General features: G+C 43.9%; 1 protein-coding gene across 2 annotated transcripts in view; it reads right to left on the reverse strand.

The window, feature by feature from the left end:
- The window catches only part of nphs1 (NPHS1 adhesion molecule, nephrin), a 91,038-nt gene extending 73,215 nt beyond the window's left edge, over positions 1–17,823 (reverse strand). For both annotated transcript variants that reach the window (XM_042304856.1, XM_042304857.1), the window contains exons 1-4: positions 17,668–17,823; positions 14,012–14,120; positions 11,463–11,666; positions 4,692–4,814 (exon numbers count right to left, since the gene is read on the reverse strand). In XM_042304856.1, coding sequence (XP_042160790.1) covers positions 4,692–4,814; positions 11,463–11,666; positions 14,012–14,075 — 391 coding nt within the window. In that variant the 5' untranslated portion in view covers positions 14,076–14,120; positions 17,668–17,823. The remainder of the gene's footprint in view (positions 1–4,691; positions 4,815–11,462; positions 11,667–14,011; positions 14,121–17,667) is intronic.
- Positions 17,824–19,448: the final 1,625 nt, after the last annotated feature.

Raw genomic sequence — 19,448 nt, forward strand, 5'->3', positions numbered from 1 at the left:
CAACCCCATGCCATGATTAGATAAACACACCAATCTATTTCCTAATTTCTTTAAACATTAAAAGCTCATTTAGCAACATTTTTGAAAATGGATATATAGCTTTTTGGAATTAAACTCTTCATGTGCAGACTCACTAGATCAAACCAGACATGCATGCATTCATGCACAACGCACAGACACACGCACACACTAAGGACTCAGGTGTGTGAGCTTTGAGGCTGAAAGCCATTGAAGCGGTCCTCCCCCTTCATCCTCCTCCCTCGTTCTTCATCCCTCTCCTCCTCTCCTCCATTCTCCCCAGTGCTGTAAGCGAAGCAGGTGTCCAAGACAGAAATAGGCCTCAGTCAGTCCTTCTCCCCGTCATCTTTCACATTACATAAGAACCAACATCTTACTCAACAACCCCCACGTCCATCCCCTGTCACAAAGACACAGCATCTTCCCTGTGAGTGAGAACTGGATACTAGAGACAGACAAAACAACAACAGAACACTCACTAGCTTTTTGACCTGGCCTTGAATGCCACATATTTGACATTATTGAGCAATAACTCGTAAAATCCTTCTCATATCCGCAGCACACCACATACCTAGCTAAGGCTCATTTTTTGGTCCGCAGCCTTGGGCAGCTAGTACCTGTTTGCTCACTGTGCTGAAAAAAAGGGCCAATTTCACAGGCAAATAGAACAAATGTATACCCATTGAACAAAATCACCCTGCCTTCCATTCTGCTTGTGTAAATGCCCCCGTTTATGAGTTGCTGCATTATTCATAAAGAAGTGCCATAACATGAAGGCTCATTGTGCAGTATCCTCACACCTCTAACTGTTGTCTCTAACCCCCAACCAACACTGATAACAAGCTTAAACACCCCCCTTTCCCCCAATCCCCATCTTCTCCCACAGAAATACCTAACTGCAGCTTAACTGCATGAGTAACGTATTCTTAAAAACGGGACACATCAAACAAAAACATTTAGAATATTATTTGCAGGATCCGGATATACAGGCAGGCCTGTGCTTAGAGAGAGAGAGAGGGAGGGAGCGAGAGCGAGATGAAGGGAGACAGAGAAAGAGAAAGAGAGAGAGAGAGAGAGAGAGAGAGAGAGAGGGAGAGAGCGAGAGCGAGATGAAGGGAGACAGAGAAAGAGAGAGAGAGAGAGAAAGAGAGAGAGAGAGAGAGGAGAGAGCGAGAGCGAGAGCGAGAGCGAGAGCGAAGGGAGACGAGATGAAGGGAGAGAGAGAGAGAGAGAGAGAGAGAGAGAGAGAGAGAGAGAGAGAGGAGAAAATGGAAAGAGGGACTTGTTAATTAATAGGATTATATGGTAACGCTAATGGTTTCAAACAACAGACAGTGGATGTGTCAGGTGTTCTGGTATTCTGACGGGCGGGAGCCGGGGGTATAAGTTTCGGCGGGAGGACGCGGGGGTGGTGGAGAGGTTGTTTTTGTCATGGATTACTTGCTGCCGCTTGATCTGCCTATTGCCGTAATCCCCTATCTGAACTCGGCAGGATAGGAAAAACACACAGGAATTATCTCGCCCCTGATAGAAATGTCTCGAAAATGTCTCTTTGTTGGCCCGCTGAGAGGACTTATTGACGTTTGTGTGCCTCCCTCTCGACTGTTCGATGCGTGTGGTGATCCGTCTTGAATTAACTGGTGATGATACCCACAATCCACCACTCCGACCTGGGGAATCCAACTAGAGAGCAAGGCTCGCTTTTCTTTTGGTTTTACATGATCTTTCTATGCTTTCTCACTCTCTTTGCATTGCTACCTCTATCAGGATAAGGTAAGACCCAGATGCAAGCCTTGAACAAGTAACAATGTTTATTACAGCAACAGAGGCAAAGGTACAGGACGGCAAGCAGGCTCAGGTTCAGGTCAGGCAGAGGTTGGAAATCCAGATAGGGGCAAAGGTACAGGACGTCAGGCAGGCCCAGGGGCAGGCAGATGGTCAGGTTGGCAGGTTCAGGGTCAGGACAGGAAAGGCAAGGCAAGGCAAGGGTCAAAAACCAGGAGGGCGAGAAAAAGAGAGGCTGGGAAAAGACAAGAGCTGACAAACAAGACGAACTGGCAACAGACAAACAGAGAACACAGGTATAAATACACAGGGAATAATGGGGAAGATGGGCGACACCTGGAGGGGGGTGGAGACAATCACAAAGACAGGTGAAGCAGATCAGGGCGTGACAACCTCTATCTCTCTTTTCTTAAAGGAGATAGTGCGATAGTGTTTTGGTTGGCTGACTGGTGAAGGCTGTCTGTGTTATCATGGGCGCTGTGGTAGTCTGAAGGAACTCTTAACTCATCGGAAGGCTGTCAAGCTGTGTTACTCATTTCACTTATAGGTTGTACAGCACTGGCTTTGGTTCTAACCCAGTATTACAATAATAACACATCTGATTCAACTCATCAACTTATATTAAAGCCTGTGATTAGTTGAAGCAAGTGTTTTAGTGTTGTTCTGGAACAAACGTCTGCACACCTCTGGTTCCCCAGGACTGACGACCACTGCTGTTGCAGGATTTAGATTAGTCTGTGGCCTCAGGCTGGTCTGTCTGCCTGTCTGATTGTATCAATATATCCATCTGTCATGGAATCAGTAGGAAAACATTCAGGGAAAATATGCAGGGATAGCAGCTGGGAAGTGTGGGAGCATTAGGATCTATGCATGTTGGACTGACAAGAGAGTTGAAGGTCTCCTCCAGACAAACTACTATACTACAGTCTCCTGACACCCTGAGCTCTCTGATCTGGTCCTGGACCTCTCTGATCTGGTGCCTCATAGGCACCTGGGTGGATAGCCTTTACGTATTGTGAATGAGTGTGTACACACCCACCCAACAACACACTTCACATCACAGCAGTGATAAATGTGGGACTGAGTCCTGCTGTAGCTGCAGGTGTATAAAGACGGAGTTGGATGGAACAGCGGTGAGTGTAGAGAGAGCTGGGGTTCACTCCCCCTTCCTTCCTTTCTCTCTCAGTCTCTCCCATTGATGTCAGAACAATCTGCTCCCTTCCCAGGAGAGCGAGAGAGGCAGTGAGAGTCACCAAGGCAACACCCCCCCCCCACCCCCAGCACCTCGGTATACACACTCCATGGCCCCCAAAAAGAAAGAGCGAAAGAGCGAGAGATGAATGGAGAAGGGGGAAATTAATACACCGTAGCAGCAGAAGAAAAGCTCTTTCAGAGTCACCGTGCTCTCCACATATGGCATAGCTCCCAAAAGCAAGGAGGCCGAGAAAGCCAGCGCAGCGCAGAGAGAGAGGGAGAGGGAGAGAGGAGAGAGAGGAGAGAGAGAGAGAGAGAGAGAGAGGAGAGAGAGAGAGAGAGAGAGAGAGAGAGAGAGAGAGAGAGAGAGAGAGAGAGAGAGAGAGAGAGAGAGAGAGAGAGAGAGGGAGAGAGAGAGAGAGAGAGAGAGAGAGAGAGAGAGAGAGGAGAAAGAGAATGAGAGAGTATGCTGTTCATCATAAAGTGACAACAGGCGGCCTGGTGTACTCACACAATTACATCCATTCCTTCCCACGTCTGTGTGGATACTTTTCATTCACTCCCATTCTATTATGATTTACTTACCCAGGAGCTACTGACACGGAGCACCATGACTGGCTGTTACGGATGGAGGCTCACACACTGCTTGTGTGTGGTCCATAGAATCAAGAACATATCTCAATTGTCATATTTCTCTGTTGTGTGCGATAAAGGAATAATCTTAGATATGTCCTGCAGTTCATGGTCATGGGATTAGCAGATGGACTGTGCAACTGTTTGGTTGGGTTTACTGTATTCACCTTGCTGTCTGCCTCTCTGCAATTCTGCAAACATTTTGCAATTCACAAATGAGATCGTCCTCTGTCATAGAGAGTGAACGGTGTCCTGATGAGACAGCAACTTTTCTGACTGAGCCAGGCGAAATCAGAATCATTATTATGGATATATCCAAAGAATTTTCAATGGAAAAAACTCAAACAAAAGGAAATACAGCTAGTTTGCTGTCATTTCAATGCAGAGATTGACGTGAATTTGTTTTCGGTCGATGGCGAGCTAACAAAAGACAAGAATGTTAGCCAGGCGGAATGGAAAGCATTCTTTGATTGCATAGCAATGATGGGAAAATATTACCTTTGGTGGAAGGATGAAATAGTATGAATTGTCTTATGAAAATAATGTTTTTAATGAGAATATGTCACTCATTATTTTAATATGTTGCTAAGCAGTATATTAAAGCAATAAGGAACCTTCCTGGGTTTGTGGTATATGGCAAATATACCACGGCTAAGGGGTGTATCTACTCCGCTTTCGTAGTGCCTAAGAACAGCCCTTATCAGTGGTATACTGGCCATATACAGTACCACACCACTTCAGGCCTTATTGCTTAAATATCCAGGAAGTAACAAAAATGGCCACTTTATGTTATTGTACTCTGTTTATGTCCAAATAAAAGTAAGAAATTGGTTTAATCTCTATAATTTTGAGCCCAAAATAAGCCTAAACAGCAGACTCAAGGTGCATAGCAACAAATAACACATTGTGTCAAGGACAAAGACCTGTAGATTACAGGTTAGGATGTTCAGTGTGTGGCTGAGCTCCTGAAGATTTTCATACATTAATGTCATGCTTTGTCTTGAATAAGATGACCCACCACCCGCCGTGCCCCCCTGTGGAGTAACAGTGGTTTTGCTCACTCTGCACATTGATCCACGCTGTATGGGAGATGATTGCCCGGCTGCTCTCGGACTGGCCCACTTGGCATTCGTAGGGGGCGTCGTCCTCCAATTCGGTTTTCTCGATTTGGAGATAGTACTGTCCTGGAGTAGAGAGAGACACAAGGACAGTAATTCATGTTTTAATGACACATTATGTTGTAATTGCGAAGCTTCACACAATGAACTGTAATTACAATGAGAGGTGGTCCATTTAGTCTCTACCATTCACTCTTCACCTGAAATAGCGCTCTTTGTACACATCCAATGTACATCTATGAACATTTACTACCAAGCCCCTGTGTCTCTATGGGGCACTGGGTCCAAAAAGCACTGAGCTTTGAATTACCTTCAACCGAGGAAACATGGTTGAATGAACACAGATGTTTTGTGTGGGAAATTAAAGACTTGAATATCTGTAATGCTGCCAGATGGTGTGGTTGGTACAGAGCTGTTATAATACTGTAGATTCAGCGTAATGTTTGCCTGCATCATTGATACCTATGGGGACACAGACTGGTAGGATTCTCATTTATCAGGCACCAAGTTGAAGCCCTTTGAAAAGAGGAGAGAGAGAGTGGTATTGACTACCGACCACTGTGAGAGAGCTTGGTTTCCACACATACAGAGGAGGATCTTAGCACCAGATACACACTGGAATTCCATCTGTTTATAACACAAGAGGCTTTAGTTCAATTCAGTAAATATTTTCTATATTGTTGGGAATATGGTATGTATCGATTGAGGAGGACAGACAAAGTACCTCTCCATCTTTATTTCTCTCCTGATAGTGTTTCAACATCCACGGGTTAATATGTTGACTGATGCAATTAAACGTGTGTATTATAGGATGTTTGGGGTCTGGGAGGCTTTTTCCTGTTTTGTGTCGCTCTCTGACTCACAGCGTACTAACATGTATAAAATAACATATTGGTGTGACAACCACCCAGTCCTAAAAAAGGACTCATCAACAAAGTTGGCAAGATAATTAATACCAACCAGCAGCAATTTTCACATCTATGCTACCATACAGCGGGAAGACTTCGAATTATGAATAATTTCCCTCTTTCCTGAAATTACTCACCACAAATGCCGCAATCAACTTGCCAAGTGTGTGTGTGAGCGTATGTGAGAGTGTGAGAGCTCTTTCAGCGCCAACAGACATCACTGATGGTGACAATCAGTGACAAGTATCATCGAGTGGCGTCAAGTGATAACGCTTGTGTTTTTGCTTCTATAGATTTGGGTGTGTGTGTGTGTGTGTGTGTGTGTGTGTGTGTGTGTGTGTGTGTGTGTGTGTGTGTGTGTGTGCAGTGCATGCCATTCTGCCTATCAGTGTCTGTGAATATGTGTGCAATTTCTAGAGTTTAGTGTGTCCCTGAATGTCTGTCAGCTCCCGTGTGCCTGTCTGCTAGTGCTTGTGTGTCTCACGACAGCCAAGGCACCATGGAATAGCACCATGCGGCTCTGTGCTGGTTGATCATGAGCAAATGCAATGCTCATATTTAGGATTGTTGATTCTAATTGGCGTGTATAAAAAGTAATCGCCGTGTGCGGATCCTGCTACATACTTTTATTCTCATCTCTCTCTCTCTCTCTCTCTCTCAAATTCAAATTCAAATTCAAGCTGCTTTATTGGCATGAAAAACATTGTGTCAATATTGCCAAAGCAACAATGTATACAATATACATTGTAACAAAATTATAAATGATAGCAAATAATAATATAAAATGGTAGTAAATAATAATACAAAATTAAATACAAAAATAATACCAATAAAATGGTAACAGTCAATAGTAGAAATGTAATAAATATAAAATCAAATTATGGAAAATGAAACTATAACTAACTTATAACTAAATAACGGTCATCTTCTTCTTTATATCAGTACTACAACTACAATCATCATTACTACGACTACTACAACCATCACTAAACTGTTATCACTACCATTACCACCCATATTTGGAATGATAAACATTAATAATTATTCTCTCTCTCTCTCTCTCTCTCTCTCTCTCTCTCTCTCTCTCTCTCTCTCTCTCTCTCTCTCTCTCTCTCTCTCTCTCTCTCTCTCTCTCTCTCTCTCTGTCTCTCTCTCTCTCTCTCTCTCTCTCTCTCTCACTCTCTCTCTCTCTCTCTCTCTCTCTCTCTCCTCTCTCTCTCTCTCTCTCTCTCTCTCTCTCTCTCTCTCTCTCTCTCTCTCTCTCTCTCTCTCTCTCTCTCTCCTCTCTCTCGCTCTCTCTCTCTCTCTCTCTCTCTCTCTCCCCCCTCTCTCGCTCCCTCTCTCTCTCTCTCTCTCTCTCTGTCTCTCTCTCTCTCTCTCTCTCTCTCTCCTTCTCTTTCTCTCTCTCTCTCTCTCTCTCTCTCTCTCTCTCTCTCTCTCTCTCCTGCTCTCTCTCTCTCTCTCTGTCTCTCTCAATCTCTCTCTCTGTCTCTCTCTCTCTCTCTCTCTCTCTCTCTCTCTCTCTCTCTCTCTCTCTCTCTCTCTCTCTCTCTCTCCTCTCTCTCTCTCCCTCTCTCTCTCTCTCTCTCTCTCTCTCTCTCTCTCTCTCTCTCTCTCTCTCTCTCTCTCTCTCTCTCTCTCTCTCTCTCTCTCTCTCTCTCTCTCTCTCTCTCTCTCTCTCTCTCTCTCTCTCTCTCTCTGTCTCTCTCTCTCTCTCTCTCTCTCTCTCTCTCTCTCTCTCTCTCTCTCTCTCTCTCTCTCTCTCTCTCCTTCAGTTGTGTTGTGACAAGGTAGGGGTGGTATACAGAAGATAGCCCTATTTGGTAAAAGACCAAGCCCATATTATGGCAAGAACAGCTCAAATAAGCAAAGAGAAACAACAGTCATTAATTACTTGAAGACATGAAGGTCAGTCAATCCGGAAAATGCCAAGAACTTTAAAAGTTTCTTCAAGTGCAGTGTCAAAAACCATGATGAAACTGGCTCTTATGAGGCATGCCACAGGAAAGGAAGACCCAGAGTAACCTCTGCTGCAGACAATAAGTTCATTAGAGTTTCCAGCCTCAAAAATTGCAGCCCAAATAAATGATTCACTGAGTTCAAGTAACAGACACATCTCAACATCAACTGTTCAATGGAGACTGCGCGAATCAAGCCTTCAAAGTCGAATAGCTGCAAAGAAACCACTACTAAAGGACACCAATAATAAGAAGAGACTTGCTTGGGCCAAGAAACAAGAGCAATGGACATTAGTCGTTCTGCCCCTGAACAAGGGAGTTAACCCCCTGTTCCTAGGCCATCGATGAAAATAAGAATTTGTTCTTTAACTGACTTGCCTAGTTAAATAAATGTTAAATAAAAAAAAATTAAAAACCTGTGGAAATCTGTTGTCTGCTCTGATGAGTCCAAATGTGAGATTTTTGGTTCCAACCGGCATTTCTTTGCGAGATAAAGAGTAGGTGAAAGGATGCTCTTTGCATGTGCAGAGGTGTGATGGTGTGGGGTGCTTTGCTGGTGACACTGTCAGTAATTTTTTTTAAAATTCAAGGCACACTTAACCAGCATGGCTACCACAGCATTCTGCAGCGATACACCATACCATCTGGTTTGCGCTTAGTGGGACTAGCATTTCTTTTCAACAAAACAATGACCCAACCCACCTCCAGGCTGTGTAAGGGATATTTTTCCAAGAAGGAGAGTGATGTAGTGCTGCATCAGATGACCTGGCCTCCACAGTCACCAGACCTCAAACCAATTGAGATGGTTTGGGATGAGTTGGACCGCAGAGTGAAGGAAAAGCAGCCAACAATTGCTGAGCATATGTGGGAACTCCTTCAAGACTGTTGAAAAAGCATTCCAGGTGATTGGTTGAGAGAATGTCAAGATTGTGCAAAGCTGTCATCAAGGCAAAGGTGCCTACTTTGAAGAATCTCAAATATAAAGTACATTTTGATTTGTTGAAGACTTCTTTGGTTACTACATGATTCAATATGTGTTATTTAATATTTTTGATGTCTTCACAATTATTCTACAATGTAGAAAATAGTACAAATAAAGAAATACCCTTGAATGGGTAGGTGTGTCCAAACTTTTGACTGGTACTGTAAGTTTACATTGCCAAAGCGAGTGAAATAGTAATAAACAAAAGTGAAATAGACAATAAAAATGAACAGTAAACATTACACTCATTCCAAAAGTTCCAAAATAATAAAGATATTTCAAATGTCATATTATGTCTATGTACAGTGTTGTAATGATATGGAAATAGTTAAAGTACAAAAGGGAAAATAAATAAACAAAAAATATAAGTTGTATTTACAATGGTGTTTGTTCTTCACTGGTTGCACTTTTCTTGGGGCAAAGGGTCTGTCACGCCCTGGCCTTAGTTATCTTGGTTTTCTTTATTATTTTGGTTAGGTCAGGGTGTGACATGGGGGATTTATGTGTTTTGTCTGGTCTAGGGGTTTTGTATGTTTATGGGGTGTTTTCTAGTCTAGGTGTTTATGGAAGCCTATGGTTGCCTAGATTGGTTCTCAATTAGAGGCAGGTGTTTATCGTTGTCTCTGATTGGGAACCATATTTAGGCAGCCATGTTCTTTGGGTATTTTGTGGGTGGTTGTCTTCTGTCTTTGTGTCTATGCATCAGATAGGACTGTTTTGTTCCCCCCCCTTCATGATTTGGTTGGGTCTAATTGTATTGCTGTCATCTCTCACTCTCTCTTGCCACTTTCATTTTCCCTTTATTTGCTTCTGAGGGTGACAATGTTAGTACACCCGAGGCTATTTCACAGTCACATAGTCTCTGTAGTCACAGATGGCCTCTGTTTAGACGTCCTCTGTTAAGCCACTACCACCAGGTCCCCGTGGTAACTTCATTTAGGCCTGTGACTGTGTCCTCCATGCATATCAAGGCTATACAGTGTAGGCTTACTGCTACTAAGTCTGTCGTACAGCCAATGCAATTAAAGCTGACAGATGCACCGTTCACCCTCACAGCGAACAACCTGTCATTTGAAATATGTCACAATAAAGAAAACCATCAAATTCACACACGTCTTAGAGCAACAACACAATGCTTGAACTCTTGGCCCTTTTGACCTGCTTGTGTAGGCCTTCATTCTGCGACTGCATCTCTGTGCTCATAATTTAGACATATTCCTCATGTTCATCTTGTCCAAGGGTTGTCTACCACTCAATGTTTTAATTTGGTAGTTTGTGTTCTGCATCTGCTCAAGCTGTAAAAACACATTTGTGTTGGGCTACTACCCATGTGTGTTATCATTTTCTGCTTCCCTGTCATTATTTCTTACCCAATGTTGATATATTGCTTTTCCCACCCATTTCCCACTACTATTAAAATGTCCCTACTTTGTATTCAACCATAACGCAAACGCCAACCCTACACCTAGCTATGTGTCTGCATCCTGGTTCAACCCTAGCCCTAGCCTCAAACATAACCCTACACCTAGCTATGTGTCTGCATCCTGGTTCAACCCTAGCCCTAGCCTCAAACATAACCCTACACCTAGCTATGTGTCTGCATCCTGGTTCAACCCTAGCCCTAGCCTCAAACACAACCCTACACCTAGCTATGTGTCTGCATCCTGGTTCAACCCTAGCCCTAGCCTCAAACACAACCCTACACCTAGCTATGTGTCTGCATCCTGGTTCAACCCTAGCCCTAGCCTCAAACACAACCCTACACCTAGCTATGTGTCTGCATCCTGGTTCAACCCTAGCCCTAGCCTCAAACACAACCCTACACCTAGCTATGTGTCTGCATCCTGGTTCAACCCTAGCCCTAGCCTCAAACATAACCCTACACCTAGCTATGTGTCTGCATCCTGGTTCAACCCTAGCCCTAGCCTCAAACATAACCCTACACCTAGCTATGTGTCTGCATCCTGGTTCAACCCTAGCCCTAGCCTCAAACATAACCCTACACCTAGCTATGTGTCTGCATCCTGGTTCAACCCTAGCCCTAGCCTCAAACACAACCCTACACCTAGCTATGTGTCTGCATCCTGGTTCAACCCTAGCCCTAGCCTCAAACACAACCCTACACCTAGCTATGTGTCTGCATCCTGGTTCAACCCTAGCCCTAGCCTCAAACACAACCCTACACCTAGCTATGTGTCTGCATCCTGGTTCAACCCTAGCCCTAGCCTCAAACATAACCCTACACCTAGCTATGTGTCTGCATCCTGGTTCAACCCTAGCCCTAGCCTCAAACATAACCCTACACCTAGCTATGTGTCTGCATCCTGGTTCAACCCTAGCCCTAGCCTCCTCAAACATAACCATACACCTAGCTATGTGTCTGCATCCTGGTTCAACCCTAGCCCTAGCCTCAAACACAACCCTACACCTAGCTATGTGTCTGCATCCTGGTTCAACCCTAGCCCTAGCCTCAAACACAACCCTACACCTAGCTATGTGTCTGCATCCTGGTTCAACCCTAGCCCTAGCCTCAAACATAACCCTACACCTAGCTATGTGTCTGCATCCTGGTTCAACCCTAGCCCTAGCCTCAAACATAACCCTACACCTAGCTATGTGTCTGCATCCTGGTTAAACCCTAGCCCTAGCCTCAAACACAACCCTACACCTAGCTATGTGTCTGCATCCTGGTTCAACCCTAGCCCTAGCCTCAAACATAACCCTAAATCTAACCCTAGCTTCGTGTCCACAGCCCGGCTCAACCCTGGCCATAACCCTAACCCTAGCTTCAAGTCCACATCCTGGTTTAGCCCTAACCATCAACCACAACCCGAACTCTAACCCTAACCCTTCCCCAGGCTCTCACCTCTCTTAGGGTCCCCCAACAGGCTGTAGCGAGGGAACCCCGGCAGGCTCTGTTGTGGACCCAGAAGCAGGCCATCCTTCACCCACTGGACAACCCCTGAGGGCCTCAGCACCTCACACCTCAGCATCACCGTAGTCCCCGCACGCACCGTCATGTTCTTGGGCTGGGTCCTGAACGCCTGCTGGGCCCCCACCTCCACCACACCTGAAGAAGAGAGGGAGGGAAAGGAGGGAAGATGGTGAGAGGATGGAGAGGAAAGAGGGAACAAAGGGAGGGATGGGTTAGGGGGATTGTGAAATGGATGGAGGGAGTGGAGGAGGGTGAAAAGATGGAGGGGAAGAAGGGAACGCTAGGAAGGCAGGGGATGAGGGCTCAAATAAAGACGGTAGAGCCGGGCCACATTATTCATCACATCATATGTTTTATTGATGGGAAATTGGAGCAATTCGGCCCTGCAAATGAGTCAATAATGTAATTACTGCGAATTAAACCCCTCCTCGGTCCAGGAGATAAGGAATGGAAAGGAAGAGAGGGCGGGGGGGTCCAACCAAGCCCTCGTTCACCCATTGCTTTTTCTTCACTTGCGATGTCCCTTCGGCTAATTTCTACAGGTGAGAGTAATGATATTTGGTTTAATGCCCTCGTTTGTCATAGGTGGTGTGGGGGTGTCGGGAGGTGGGGGTGGGCAATCCCTCACTCCCTATATGAAGTGAAATGCTCCGGTACACTGCACTGGTGGCTGGAAGGTAACCTTACCGCCACTCAGCCAGCCTGGGAGTGAGTGAGGTGGAGGCTAGAACAATGAGACCAGGATCACAAGGTAATGCGATTGTAGCTCTGCATGCAAAGTCCTATGCTAATTAGGGGCCCTAATATATAAGCATGCATCTTATTTTTAAACTATGCAGTGGAGAGGAGAGCAGCTATTTACACCGCCTCTTTCTGGAAGGTTGTTTGAATCTTGACCCTCTTTGAGCCAATCACAAAGTTGTTTGTGAACTGCATGCTCGGCTGCGCCTCGGCAACGTGAGTGAGAGGGAGAACTCTCAGATCAAGGGGACATCAGTCACCTCACGTCAAACGTGAAGGGAAAGATTGGCCATTATAGACGACGCATACAAACAACCAGCCACAAAATCACATTTGCATATCAGTTTACATAAATGAATACACAACAATTCCGTGTACAAATGAGCAGCAAAAGGAAGTTGAAAAACAAACAAATGGATTCTTCTCTTTTTCTACTGCCACTGCCTAGAGAGGTGCATGGGGGATGGAAGTGGTAAGACAGGCAAACACCATTTACAGGCAAACACCATTGACAGGCAAACACCATTGACAGGCAAACACCATAGGCCATTGATTTCCTTTCACCATCCAAAGATTTGGTGTCTATTTGAACGAGATAATGGCTTGGAATTATGCTATGGAGCTGATGCTGCCCACAAAACTCTTTGGCCTTCGCTGTCACAACGAGATGGAAGCAGAGGCTAGCCATACTCTGGAGCATAAGCTGAACCGCTATGAAAAGCATCTGTAATAATTGCAGTTGAAGTTATTAGTATCAAAACATTGGACAGGGTCGACAGAAAGCAGGTTAAGAGAAGATGATACCGGTCACTTGTTAACTTACTGAACAATGTCTCTCTGTTTCTCTCTGTGATGTTTCCAAAGGCAGGAGAGAGAGAATGTAAATGTAAATCCATGCTATCAGACCTCATCAACTTGAAATAATTATGCCAGCAGTACAGTGGGATCTGTTCCATTAACAGATTAGTGTGGATGATAAATATTCGTTGTGATTGTTAGATTTATTTTGGAGCTGATTTACTGTATGTGTCAGTAAATGTGCTGTAACTGCATAATGATGCGATCAACACTGGAACTAGATTTGTTTCACAGAGCAAAGGCTTACAAGTACTGTGGGATTTCATGTTGATTGACGGCCACCATTTTTGAATATGATTTACAAAATAATCCGAACAGATTGTCGTTGTCTGAGGAGGTCCAGCAGCAGTAAACAGACGGTTGGAAGAACAACAACTTTGACAGCTTGGTGATTCGACAGCGTATTTTGAGAAAACGATTAGCCACTCGTCACAGCATCCTTCTCTTCTGACAATGTGTTGTCGTTAAGCTGTCCTGTTTCTGCTCCCATTCAGTTGGTTTTGCTCTTCTGAGAACCAGCTGGTACATTGGCAAGGAAGTGTAATGTTGAGGCCTGAGCACAATGTCTAATTGTATCAATGTGATTGTCCATGAGTAACAATCCAATGCCAGAAGTGTGCAATGCAAGGTATGTGAAAGGCAAAGGGAATTAGCGAGGAATAATACCTGATGTGCTGCATACAATTATCAACAATGCTACAACAGTCCACAGAAACCTTGATGCAAACTCATCCATTGAGTTGAACAGAACTCTAGGTTATGCCTCTCATAAAGTCAATGAGAGCACAGTGCTATAGACTAGAGTAATGGTGTGTAGCTTAACAGAAGGCCTTGCTGAGTTCGAAAGGAGACAATAGGTCCATTGTGGCTGTTTTTCTTACCCCATTGCAGAGTGAGGAGAAGAAGAAGTGGACTAGAGAAGCACGTTGTTGATGACAAACCCATCTCAAACCTCAGGCTCCAATCGTTTAATCCAGGCCCTGCGGAATCCTGAAATGACAAATCACAGAGATGACAGACAGTGAACTGTTTGTCAATTTATTTATTTTTGATTTAACCTTTACTTAACTAGTCAAGTCAGATAAGAACAAATTCTAATTTACAATGACGGCCTACCGTCATGTTGGTTATGTTAGTCAAGGCTTAGTTGACTCAATGTCAAGTTTTGAGTTCCCAAGCACACACAAAGTATTCTCAAAGCGACAGCCGCATATTGTGCTAGCTACTGTAGCTAGCTATGTTGGTGAAGACAGACTAAACTGGCTACTGATCATTGGATGACTCTTGCATGCACTGAATTAACCCATCAACAGTTTTTAGATAAATCCATGAGTAACACTATGTCTACGTCCATTACATTCTGTTCTAATCTAACACTCCCCCTCTGCCTGTTTCTTTTGGAAAGGGATGTGCATTTTAAGTTAGTTTGCAATCAATCAACTTATCTGTCGCGGTGGAAAAAATAATAGTGATTTACTTGATTGAAAACGAAACATTTTCTCATCTGAATAAACAAAATGAATTAAAAGCAACGGTTCTTTGAGGCATCTCCCCTCAGTCGATTAGTTGCACTCCAACAGGCTTTGATAAGAATTAGCTCACACTCAATTATTCCTGGCTCTCAGAAACATCAGTGCATTTCAGAGCCCCCAACATGCACTTTGAACACACAAGGGCAATTTGATCCCCCTTCATCACATTAGATGTCTGTTCTGAGCTCTCAAAAACAAATCTCCCCCCCCCTTTCTCTCTCACACAATATCACTCTCTTTGTTTCTCTCACTCACTCTCTTTTTTCTCCCTGTCTGTTTCTCTTTCTCTCTCTCCCTGTCTCTCTCTCTCTCTGCCTCCCTTTCCCTCTTTCTAATACACCCTTTGTTAAAGGGTCAATCTGCAGTTGCTACATGTATATACATTTTTGGACTCACTGTATACAGGACCCAGTGATTCTTGAAGAATATAACTTCAATATAACTTAACCTCATGAGCTTTGTTCAATTGTCGTATCCCCTCAGAATCCCAAAACAAAAGCTCCAATGTTTGTAAACAACGCAAATGTAAACTAACACTGCATAGCCTCAAAACATGGTTAAAATTATACTTTTGATATCATGGATTGTCAGTCCCTGCTCTGTTTATGAATTTGAGAGTGGTTACATTTCTCCTGCCCAATCCCTTATCAAAACATGGGCAGAGAGACGCTTTGTTTTAACCTGACCTGCTGATTGCCCCTTTAAAACACCATAAGCATTTCAACCCCGACCGATGTTCATGAATTGATTTTCCTCATACTTATTAACCATCCCAGTCTGCCCTTTTCCTCACATCTGAGATCTAAATACCAGAGAGAGTAAAGTGCTGGCTGGTTGGTTTCTATATGTGTAATGAAAGTTCTCCATGCCTTCCCTCCTCCGTTGTGGGAGTGATGCTGTTAATGCAGAACTGCACAACTGCACAACTTGGCTGAGAGGGAGAGAGGTGAAACTGGTCTGGAGAGGAAGGCTACATGACTCAACACGTTTCTACCGGACATCTTAATGAAAAGAGCCGCAGCCTACTGACTCTGACCTCCCGTCCCCTCCCCGCACTGCCGCCACCACTGCTAACCCAAACACAGGGCTTAATTAATTGGGAAAATAGGTCCGTGCACAAAATGGAGGATTGGTTCATTCTCTAGTGTGTGTTTTTGTTTCGTTTTATTGTCCTTGACAATGTTTATTTTAGGGTTGGGTCAGGGCTGTGTCTGTTGGATGGACTCTGATGAAGTCATGTAAGAATTCAAATTAATGGAGAAAACAATTGCAGAAAACAATCATCCAGAAAATAAATAATTTATGCTTTATTGTCACAAACACCAGATAAGGTGCAGTGAAATGTGTTAATTTCCAGGGTCAGCTATGGTAGGTTAAGTGCCTTGCTCAAGGGCATCAGCAGATATCAGCAGATATTTTACCTTGTCGGCTCAGGTATTCAAACCAGCAACACTCTAATCACTAGGTTACCTGAGAAAACCATATACACGAGTATGCACACATGAACACATGAACACATGCATGCAAGCACACACACAAACACATATTCAAAATATGAGACACAAACATCTAAGAAAGCAGGCCTTCAGCCCTGGCAGCTAAACAAGTTCTTGTCCTTGCACAGATCTCTGTCATTATCCATAACTAGCTCAACAAGCTTCATAACACGCACACATGCACACAGTATAATGGACAACATGAACAATCACATTCATTCAGTATCTACAGTGCCTTCAGAAAGTACTCACACTCCTTGAATTTTTCCACATTTACTCAAGTGCTATCAAGCTAAATAATGTATTTGTCTAGGAAAACCTTGTACTGTATAATATAATCTGTATTTCACTGACAACAATAGAGTTGTATGAGTCAGGATGAGATTGAAAACTGGTGCTCACCACCCAGGATAAGCATTGTTGTAACTTGCATGTATAAGTCAGTAGATATTCTACCTTCACTGCTACTACAGTTTCTGACCTTGTCCCTCACTAGCTTTCCACAGATGCAAATGAGAAAGTTTGATTTGAAATTTGATTCGCTCTCGGAGACAAGTCAGCCGTTCTCCCCTCCAGGGTATTGGAGAGAGCAGAGGCATCAGGCGTGACCCCGACAGGTAGATTTTTAATGGCTTCTTTCATAACATCATCAAACGATTCAATACACTCAATCCTGGACCAATTTGATGCAAAACCCCATGAAATCACTCAATGTGCAGAAAATGAATCCTCAACCTCATGCAACCATGCAATTCAGATATGGTCCTACATCTTAATATCAGGCTCACCCACACACCGCCAATCTCACCATTAACCTGTGGGCCCAATTACAGGGCCTCATAGGGGAGGTCTGTTGTGAACCCATTACACCACCGACACTCACCAGCAGAATCAGTTATAGGCCAAAGATGCAGATTAGGTTATCCACATGGCTTAATCGAACTAAAATCATTAATTGTGCATGAAAACATGGTGGCCCTCTGACAGTCTGATTAGTGTTGCCTGGGTGAGCCTGCCTGCTTCTCCAGACGCAAATAGACAGAGAAAACTTCAAGCCAAGTCAAGGACGGGCAGGTGGACGAGCCAGATTGCATCAGCCTCGTCCAGCAATTTACAGTGGCAGCTGGACAGTATGTCTCCGAGAAGCTCTTCTCACCAACCTGAGCAGAGTGCCTGTCTGCTTGGCTTGGTTTCTGTTTCTGCTCTGTAGGGTCGTCAACTTCGACTCAATGTGTCTCTCTCTCTGACTCCCTCACATGTCACTTGCCTCGAGAGAAAGTTGGGAGAAAAAAAGAGAGACAGAAGGAGAGAAGACCTCCTTTCAAACTTCCACTGACTCATCCTTCTGTCTCCTGAGAGCTCACAGAGAGACTGTGGTAGAGAGAGAAAAAGAGAGCGAAAGTGAGAGAGAGAAAGAGTAAGAGAGACAGTGCATCTCTCATAAAGAAGCCACTAGTCTTTGAATATGCGTAGGGATTTGCATGAGAGAGAGAGAAAAGCTGCGCTTACCTGTTGAGCAACGTCGAGGCCCTGGAGCCACTCTCTATGTCTCGCCTGATCTCACGATGTCGCTTGGAACGAAAATGTGCAGTGTGGATAAGAAAGAATGCCAATAGGACTCTCCCACTCTCTGACTCCACATGTACTGTATCCTCCTCTTCTTAGGCAGGGAAAGACACAGGAGGAAGAGAGAGAGGAGTGTGTATGTGGAGGGTTAGGGGGGGGGTCATCTTAAGGAAAAATAGATGACAAAAAAACAGCTGACAACAAAAAAGTGATGCCACACTATTAGATGGTTTACATTGGCTATGGATAGTGAGTATATTGGCTAGGGATAGTAAGAATATAGGCTAGGGATAGTAAGAATATAGGCTAGGGATAGTAAGAATATAGGCTAGGGATAGTAAGAATATAGGCTAGGGATAGTAAGAATATAGGCTAGGGATAGTAAGAATATAGGCTAGGGATAGTAAGAATATAGGCTAGGGATAGTAAGAATATAGGCTAGGGATAGTAAGAATATAGGCTAGGGATAGGTAGTATATTGCCTAGGGATAGTAAGAATATAGGCCAGGGATAGTGAGTATATTGGCTAGGGATAGGGAGTATATTGGCTAGGGATAGGGAGTATATTGGCTAGGGATAGGGAGTATATTGGCTAGGGATAGGGAGTATATTGGCTAGAGATAGTGAGTATATTGGCTAGGGATAGGGAGTATATTGGCTAGGGATAGGGAGTATATTGGCTAGGGATAGGGAGTATATTGGCTAGGGATAGGGAGAATATTGGCTAGGGATAATAAGAATATAGTCTAGGGATAGTGAGTATATTGGCTAGGGATAGGGAGTATATTGGCTAGGGATAGTAAGAATATAGGCTAGGGATAGGGAGTATATTGGCTAGGGATAGTGAGTATATTGGCTAGGGATAGTGAGCATATTGGCTAGGGATAGGGATTATATAGGCTAGGGATAGGGAATATATTGGCTAGGGATAGGGATTATATAGGCTAGGTATAGGGATTATATAGGCTAGGGGTAGAGAGGATATTGGCTAGGGATAGTGAGTATATTGGCTAGGGATAGGGAGTATATTGGCTAGGGGTGAGAGTATATTGGCTAGGTAGAGGGAGTATATAGGCTAAGGACATTGAGGATATAGGCCAGGGATAGGGAGTATATTGGCTAGGGATAGGGAGTATACTGGCTAGGGATAATGAGTATATTGGTGAGGGATAGTAAGTATATAGGCTAGGGATAGTGAGTATATAGGCCAGGGATAGGGAGTATATTGGCTAGGGATAGGGGGTATATAGGCTAGGGATAGGGAATATATTGGCTAGGGATAGGGATTATATAGGCTAGGGATAGGGATTATATAGGCTAGGGGTAGAGAGTATATTGGCTAGGGATAGTGAGTATATTGGCTAGGGATAGGGAGTATATTTATTTATTTATTTTATTTCACCTTTATTTAACCAGGTAGGCAAGTTGAGAACAAGTTCTCATTTACAATTGCGACATGGCCGAGATAAAGTAAAGCAGTTCGACACATACAACAACACAGAGTTACACATGGAGTAAAACAAACATACAGTCAATAATACAGTAGAAAAACAAGTCTATATACAATGTCAGCAAATGAGGTGAGATAAGTGAGGTAAAGGCAAAAAAGGCCATGGTGGCGAAGTAAATACAATTTAGCAAGTAAAACAGTGGAATGGTAGATTTGCAGTGGAATAATGTGCAAAGTAGAGAAAATTAATGGGGTGCAAAGGAGCAAAATAAAT

The sequence above is a fragment of the Oncorhynchus tshawytscha genome, linkage group LG23 (genome assembly GCF_018296145.1).
Source record: "Oncorhynchus tshawytscha isolate Ot180627B linkage group LG23, Otsh_v2.0, whole genome shotgun sequence".
NCBI lineage: Eukaryota > Metazoa > Chordata > Actinopteri > Salmoniformes > Salmonidae > Oncorhynchus > Oncorhynchus tshawytscha.